General features: G+C 45.5%; 1 protein-coding gene across 1 annotated transcript in view; it reads right to left on the reverse strand.

The window, feature by feature from the left end:
- The window catches only part of bmp6 (bone morphogenetic protein 6), a 46,577-nt gene extending 39,875 nt beyond the window's left edge, over positions 1 to 6,702 (reverse strand). The window contains exon 1 of the mRNA XM_076080277.1: positions 5,812 to 6,702. Within this exon, the coding sequence (XP_075936392.1) occupies positions 5,812 to 6,220 (409 nt within the window). The 5' untranslated portion in view covers positions 6,221 to 6,702. The remainder of the gene's footprint in view (positions 1 to 5,811) is intronic.
- Between the last annotated feature and the right edge of the window lie 1,914 nt (positions 6,703 to 8,616).

Consider the following 8,616-nt stretch of genomic DNA (forward strand, 5'->3'; position numbering starts at 1 on the left):
CGGGGAGAAAACAACAGATGTGTGAGAGGACGGTGAAGCTCTGCCCCGTCCTGCCTGAAGCACGGCAGAACAAACAGAGCAAATTCCTCCGTGCCTGCACCCAGAGGTGATGAATGGGAGCAGCGGGGCCCTAATCAGATGTTCCGCCAGGGTTATCTGCTCCGTTCGATAGATCGTTACCAGCCGCGAGTGTGCCGCACTTCACCTCCTTATCTCGTCACACTCCTCCGTCCCGCGCCACTATCGCTCCCGACTGGAATGTCCTGATGAGGACGCGAGACAACACGGGAGAAGAAATGAGGACAGAGAGAAAAAAAACAAGGCAAGAAGGTGTAATCTCTGATGCCATCTCGTCCAGTTGGAGAGTTATGGCGTGAGAGATATCATCGTGGGTGGGTGGGCGCGGGGGCGGAGGAGGGATGTGTGCGTAGCTGGATGTTAAGAGCAGGGTGTGTGACAGAGAGGACTTCAAGTGTAAATGGAATGCTCGCTTATAAATGGCTATCTGCTGACCTTAAGGTCAACCAAGCCTGTGCGTGTGTGTGTGTGTACATCTCCATCTATGCATACGCCCGCAGCAACAGGTTAGCTGCGTCAATGCCTCCACCTACCGAGGACAATACTGACAGGAGTCATGCACATACTCAGACACACTGTGAGGACAATAGAGTTGTCCTGTAACACCTCGTCTTTTACGACAGACGCAGAGCTGGACTGGAAACGCATAATCGGGTTAACCAGAGACTGTTTTCCCCCCATCGACCCTATTTCTGTCTCGAGGCGGCTGTGTGTTTTGCCAAAGAGCTTGACAACCAATACAATCCAAACATGAGGGAAAAGGAAGCACTTTAAAACACTGTAACTCAATGAGCAGAATTATTTGTATATCTTGGGCCGTTCTTGAACATCACTGCAAGTTCAAGCGAAACTTGTAGCGGCAGTGAAATATCCGATACTGTAAACAGATGAAAACAAACACGGAGGTTTGTAGTTTGTTAATGTAACTTTTCTCACCATTGCAGGAAGGTTTTTCGACTGCCAAGTTTATGTCTCAGAAAAGATCCTTTAGTCCGCTGCAGCATATTTTGAATTCCTCGCTTAACTTCTGGCTAATATTGTTTACGGTATGCTGGAAGTTGAGGTGAAGTGACGGGTGGTCCTCTGTTCTGTTCCGTTCTGGTTTCTGAGGCTTTGCAGGAAGTGTTTCGAGACGGTTTAGTGAAAATGTGCCAAAGCTCACCCTCTGCATCAAACAACTGACTCTTTGATCGAAGCCAACTAATTATTTGATCATGCTGGGGCTTTGGGACACGTTTCGCTGCAAAGGAAGTGGCTTACCTGTGGCTAAGGCGCTGAGAAATGCAGCCAGGCATCATAAGACAAGGAAAACAGCCGCTTAATAAGGGCATTTCATTTCAGAATAAGCCCTGGGCTGTCTGGACCCGGCTAATCTCCCGAAAACCCACTTCTTAAAGCTTTCTGGCTTGTTTTGCTTTTAAAGTGCGGGAGGTAGGCTAGTAGAAAGCTTGGCTGTTGACTTAGGTAAGAGGTAAAGTGACAGCTCAGCTATAGCCATGCAATGGGGTGTGCAGAGACAGAGGAGGAGAAGAAGAAGAAAAGGAGAGCAGTCATGATGACAGACGAGTGCACGAAAGCATAAAATAATCGCACAATATTTGAGCTACAGGAGGCAGGTATGATTTAACTCTCCAGACACGGGAACAGCCTTAAAATGGGCTGCAATAAATAATGTGTCCTGGGCAGATTGGATAGCTGTCCGATATCAAAACAGTATTTGAGACGGATTAAAATCAGATTGTCAGTCTGTGGGGAGAGTGTCTGTCGTCCCCTGTGATGATAACTACAGTGACCCTGAAATTACACTGAAATTTGCCACCAATCTCTTTGTCACATACAAAGTGTTTCTGATCCCTGATTTGTCCAACCACTGAATAATCTGTACGGGCAAGAAAAAGGCCTGTGAGGCTGTTTAGAGGAGTACACATTGGGTCTTGCTCAAAGTCAATCCAGCCAATTTATAGTCGTTGTTCATTTTACATACAGTATATACTGTGAAACTGCAAAGTCTTTCAGTCGGTACCAAACAGCTTCAGGTGCATTAAAACCATCTTCTGGATTAGAGTAGCAGACCATGATTTTAGCATTTAGCCGGGGGAAAACCGAGGCAAATGCAATCAGATCTGTGATCTGGTCAACGGAGACACATTTATGCGTTTGTTAAAACTCATCTCAATGTAAATAGAGCCTTTGAACAGCAAACAGGAGGGCGGGGGTCAAGCTTATCTGTTGACAACGAAAGGGAATTTAAAACTGTCGGAAAAGTAGAACAAGAATGACTTCAAAACCATGAACGGAGGGCAAACAAGCAACGGGAGCTTTGACTGCGCTCCGGGCCAAGCCAAGCTCGGAGAAGCCTCCGCACCTGTCTGTCTGGTTGGCACAGAGGAGCAATGGCAAGGCAAACTCATCACAGTTAAATTCAGATGACACAGGAACAACATTTGGAGTTCCTGTTCTGCGACCAGTGAAACCGAAGCCATTTCTGTGCATCCTTGACTCACCACAACCGCGAGGTAACGGCTCAACCACAAAAACTAAACCCGATAGGAATAGCTCATTTTCCCCTGCAGGCTATTATAGCCCTCACGGTGGCTGCAGACATTTGCTCAGCAACGTGTCTCATTAATTGAGTGAGCGTTGACCTCTTGTATTTGTTTTCCACTGAGATGCTCCGTAACAATATTGGTCAGTGTCTCCCCATTCACTCCACAATATATTACCTTGTGAGGGATTTATAGAAGGTCTGTGACCAGAGACCAGCATGCGAGAAGGGTAGGTCATCCTCACTAAAGATGTCTCAACTTGAGTTCTTCTACAAGATTAACATGAAAAAGACGCATTTGTATACAGAATACTGCACAGACTTCTCTGGATTTCCTGCACATATACTAAATTACATGTATGTGTCTCTTTAAAGATGATCTGTTTCCTCTTATAAATGTAATGGTGAAATCACTTCATGTTTAAATTCAGTGTGTGCCACGAGAGAGACCCCGGGCCTTGCTGTCCCGTGGAGTTTTCTTGTAAACAATCAAAGGTTGTGTTTACATTCAGTGTTAATCACCAAAATGCCCTGTGTGCATTTTCTTCTTCATAAAACATTTGCAAAGCTGATTTTCAAGTATTACTGTATCTGGAACTGCATCCTGTGTCGTTTACGTCCATGTTTATAGCTTGCCGTCTTCTTGGCTGCCTTTGCAGCAGCATTACAGCATACCCATCACCTGTAGATCAGTGGAACTGTAAGAAGCCACTGACAGGAATGTGTATTGCATGTGGCACGGAGGTAAACAAAACAGAAACTCGTTGGTAGGAAAACAGCTCCATCGCGCTACTAGAGCTCTGAAACCCCACGGGGAACCTTCGACAGTGGCCGCTGCCACTACCCGAGGACCCTGCCGTGCATTAGGACGTGTCAGGAGCTGCAGCGCGTCACACAGCATGAGTCATTCAGCACAGAGTGTCACTTCACTGGACCTCAGTGGAAAGCAGGAACGTCCGCAAGGCAAACAGTGATGCACGTGCTTTTTCTAGGAATGAAGATGAAAAGGGAGCTGGAAAATATGCTTCTCGACCCACAATTTGAAGTTTTCCACCACTTGCTCAACTCTTTTCTCAATGGGTCATTCTGAACAAGTGATGAAAGCTAAGGAGAATGGATGACTGAACAAGAGGTCTACATAAATCACGCAGAGGGTGGGGTGGGGGAGGCATACGGTTCGCAGAGAGCACTTGAGACTGGATGTAACGTAGGGGCTCTTAAATCTATCCGAAGCCCAAGAGAATCCCCTCAGAAAATTGAGCTCTCTATCTGCGCTACTGCCGCAGCTGGCTGTGAAAGACATCAGTTCACGCCGGAGCTTAAATCACTGTCAGCGTTGTTATTTGCCATGGGTCAGTTTAAAGCCTGAGATTCTTACATCTACACCCAGGGAGGATTTGCTGATGTATGGAAGGTGACTCCAGTTTTAAATCAGATCAGCAGTGTAAACGGAGACGCTACATTCTTCTTTGCTTTGATTTGGTTTCACAAACACGGATTACGCGGTGAAGGTGCCTCTCGGTGGGTAAATCTGCTTGAGGCTCGGCCTGTTAATCCTTGCGCCACATTTTTTCATCGCTCCGGACAGATTGTTTGTCTTCTTCGCGTTTCTTCTTTTCATTTATCTTGATTTTAATTTGTAGTTTCACTTTGGCCACACATGACATCCAGATTTTTAGGCTGGTTTAGAAACAAGAAGGACCACCCAGGAGTGTTTCGGGCCTCTTTCTACTACAGCTTTCTAAAAATCGCTCCAATCGAGCTGGAGACACATTAAAAACTAATCGGATGGCGATGACACACGGTAGTCGTGCAAGGCCTTATTTGCAAAGCAGATGGAAAGCCTTGGCCTGTCCAACATTAATTACAATCACATTCGGGGAGGAAGCCGTCCCTCCTCCAGGGCGGTTAGGACTCTGTGTACGGCTGGAAGAGATGGCAACCTAGAAAACCACCGCAGAAATCTGAGGGAATCGTCAAAAGATGCACAGGACGCGATTAATCAAAGTCAAGAGCCAGATGTGCAACAACACAGTATAAACCCAATCTGACACAGCACAGGAACACCAGAACCACAGACACACAAACACCACGCCACCCCACCGTCACACTCCCACACAGAAGCCAACAGAGTGGCTTCGATATTCGAGACCAAAGTGATGGCCTCCTGAATATCTGGTTTTCATCACTGCATGTTGCAACACCAATACTCAGGGGACCAATAAGTAGAGAAACATTTGTTTTTTTTCTAACTCCAAAACTATTTCTCTTCTTCTTCATGTGCAGTACTGAGTCACTATTAAATGGTTTATAAAGGTGAAGTATAAAGTATTCCAAGGACTTCTTGTTTCAGTAAAACTCAGGGAAAACATGAGCAGTCATTCTTCAACAGAGATACTTTCTCACTGCTCTCATGGCCGCATCATGACAATGCCCCCGAGTTCCCAAGAAGAATGACAATCAATCTGGATGTAAGCCTCCTTGTCCACCAGCGCCTCTGTTTATCTTCAGGCGCTTTGTTTAGAGTCTCCCAGTAAACACTGGAGCTGCTAATGGAAGGAAGGCCTTTGGGCTTTTATGTCCCAAGCTCGTTATGATTAAAGTGTCCCTCTTTATCGTCACTGGAGATAATTAAAGACAAATCTGCTGGAGTAACACAAACAACGCAACGCGATTTACGCACAGAAACCGCAACTCGCCGCGCTGGAGGTCAACAGCGGGAATAGCCCTTTATACACACATACCAGCGGTGATGGTTGATGACTTGCTGAGGATACAAGGTCTATTTTCCCCCGCGAAGACGTAAATCATGGAGTAGATTGCGCAGCAGGACTGACCACCGAATGTCGGTCCTATAAATGAGCCGCGGAGGGCCAATCTACCCGGAGAGAGGTAGTGTCTTCAAAGTCCAACGTGAAAAAGAAAAAATACATTATTCTAAGGTGAACATGATCCATGCGTAATTGCAAAAATCATATCCCCATATATTTACAACATTTTGTCGTGTAAGTTTTTTCCTAGCGACCCTCCACTTCAACCTTACTTAAGCCAAACACCTGTTCACCCTTATTTCATTTCGCAAAATGAGATTTTCCATTTGATTTATCGTAATAATAACGTGAGAACAAAACAAAAAAAACATCTCACAGGAGCGCAATTACGCACTCCTGTAATTTCAGCTAACTTACCTAAATTAACGAAGCTCATCACCATATCTGCGTCGTTTAGCAAGGCAGTTTCTTGATATGTGGCAAGAGGCGGACTCTGGGTCGTCCGCATGGACTCATACCGGTCCAGGATGCCTTCGACTTGGCTTTTCTCCTCGCTAGATATGGTGTTGTATAAGTCCAACATGAAAAGTGGAGCGGAGTTGTATTTCCCGTGTGACAGATGCGGTCTCGGTCTGTGCGGCAGCCCGAGGATGGACAGGATCTCCTTCTGCATCTCCCTCTTCTCGTGCGTCCGCAGCCGCCGGTGGATGAAACCCGGGTGCACTTCGTTGTTTCCATCCAGTGAATAATTACTCCCCGCGACCAGGAACATGCAGTAATAGGCGCTCCACCACAATCCGACCAAGGCAAGCCAGCAGCTGTTCATGGTGTTTCCCCGCTGTGCTCTCCGGAGTCCCAAGTGTGTCTGTCTTGGAGCTTTTTAAGTCGCCTATCCAAATGTAAAATAGGCGTAATGGTAACCAAACGTCGGAGCGCGCAGTTATCTGTCACAGCCGCGTATCAAAAGCGAGAAAAGACTCGCGAATCAAGCCATTTGAAATACTTCCTAAAGAGAAATGTGCAAAATAGTGTCGGTCCTGCTTTCATTTCTGAATCCCGTAGCGCGCTGTGCTGCTTCAGGGTAGAGTGCACCATGAGAAACTTTATTGTGAGCGCTCCGGTAAGTCGGTCAAAACACACCGTTTGATACGACGTTCACAAATAATAGAATAAGTCCACTGACCGAAGCCATTTTACTTAAGCGGATGTGTTTGCTCTCCAAAAAAAAATAACAAGACGTTCCAACGTTGCGCACAGACAAAAGCCGCCCTTTAATTTTGGAAGTGGTCTCGGCGACGCTCGCTTACTCCTATGAGCTGAGTACGAGAGTCTAACAGGAATCAGCAGGTTGCAGTCCATAATATGCGCGCGCGTGTACGTATGTGTGTGTGTTCCGAAACCGCCCACTCCGTGCGCACTTAGCCAGAGGTGGAGCTCTGCAATGCTACAAGGACAACTCCAACATCATATTTCCATATTGTGTTCGCTGCAGAATAACAGCCCGTCTATTCTAATAAAAAAAAGCCAAGTTGGTCTACTTTGCATTGGTATTGCTCATAATGTTCCTGTTGCGTTTTATAGTTGTCTGCAGCTGGCCTGTACAGATTATGTTCCCAAGAGGTTAGACTTTTGTTTATGCTCGGGTAATTGCGCTTTCTTGCAACATGTTCCGCCTTTTGAAAAAGTCCTCACTTCAGCGAAATTGTCAAATCTGCTGCCTATAATGGAGCGTGGATTGCATCTTCATCTTCAGTCAAGGTGTTTTCCGACCCCGCCGAAGCAAGAGTAAATGTTGCCCAGTTGAGGCACGACCCCTGACGATGGAGTTGGAAACAGCAAGCAATGACGCACAGCAACCTGCAGAGGAGAAGCGACCCGATCTCCTTCAAACACTACAAAAATAAACGGTCTTCGTTTTCTAATTAATCTTACATCTTAGCACTTAAAATCTAAACCAGCTGCATGGGGCTGCCCCTTCAAGTCACTGCCTTTGTTGAAGGTGAACAAATTGCAACAAATATACACTGCTATACAGGTGTAAAGATATTTTAAAATGACAACACTATCTAGTGCCAGCAGAGAACAGCTGAACATGAGCCATACATCTCGAAGTGAGACGAAAAGGAATACATTCAAATCCTTATTCCCCCTCTCTCCTTCCTCTTCCTCCCATCATTCCTTTCACCCTAACCTGTGTTATGTCTTCATGGCCCCTTCAGACTGTGATGGTCCTGGTGATAAGGTCCAAAGGTGTCCATATCTCTCGGTGTCTCTGCTACTGCTGCTGCTGCTGCCAGAGCCAGTATCTTATCTGCATGTGAAGAGTGAGAACCAGCATCAAAGCTTCACGTACCACCAACAAACACACACACACACACACACACACACACACACACATTTATAGCTTTTAGACTAAATACAACAGTTCGCTCTCATACAGCCAATAAACCAAATCTCATATTACTACTCAACATAACTCCTTCTACAGCGTGTTATCAAACAGTGCTGCTGTTTGTGCCCATTCACCAATCTTCATATTACTTGCAACCATTATGTAGGGCATACCATACAAGAGATGATATTTAAATGTTTCTATGTTTTTCCTGCAGCAGAAATCCTGTCAGTAGACCACAGAACGAAAATAATGTGCAAAGACTTGGATCTTGTTGGAGACAGCATTGTGCGTGTACCTGTGTGCGTATGTGTGCGTCTATATAAGAGATACAACCGAGAGATCAAACTGTACAATAACAGAACCAGGGCTCGTAGAGAACCAGTGCTCTGAAGGACGTCGTTTATCAGATTCTTTAGTTTTTCTTGGACTCAAAATCCCCATTTACTAAAATGAGAGCTTAGTCCTGATTTACAACACAGATTTAGTGGTTGAACTGAGTTTGAGCAAAAAAAAAATAAAAAATAAAAAAGACTTCTTTCATTGGCAATGATACAGTGAATGATGAGATACCTCTTGGCTCTGGCACTGAATACGGAAACGAGGAAATAGTCATTTTGCGGGTAAAACTATGAAAGGAAATAGGGGATTTTTACCACCTCATATGAGTCAGCGCACGGTGACAAACAGCATGGAATCCATGTTTCAACTTGATGGGCCATTAACTTTGGGCACATTAAACAAACACAAGTCACCACAAAAGCATCCAACAGCTTCTTCTTCCTCCTCCTCGGTGCCCTCCAGTGCTAGCATAACATTCCTGTGATTAA

This window comes from Anarhichas minor, unplaced genomic scaffold (assembly GCF_050575085.1).
Source record: "Anarhichas minor isolate MPS153535 unplaced genomic scaffold, ASM5057508v1 ptg000074l, whole genome shotgun sequence".
NCBI classification, from domain to species: domain Eukaryota; kingdom Metazoa; phylum Chordata; class Actinopteri; order Perciformes; family Anarhichadidae; genus Anarhichas; species Anarhichas minor.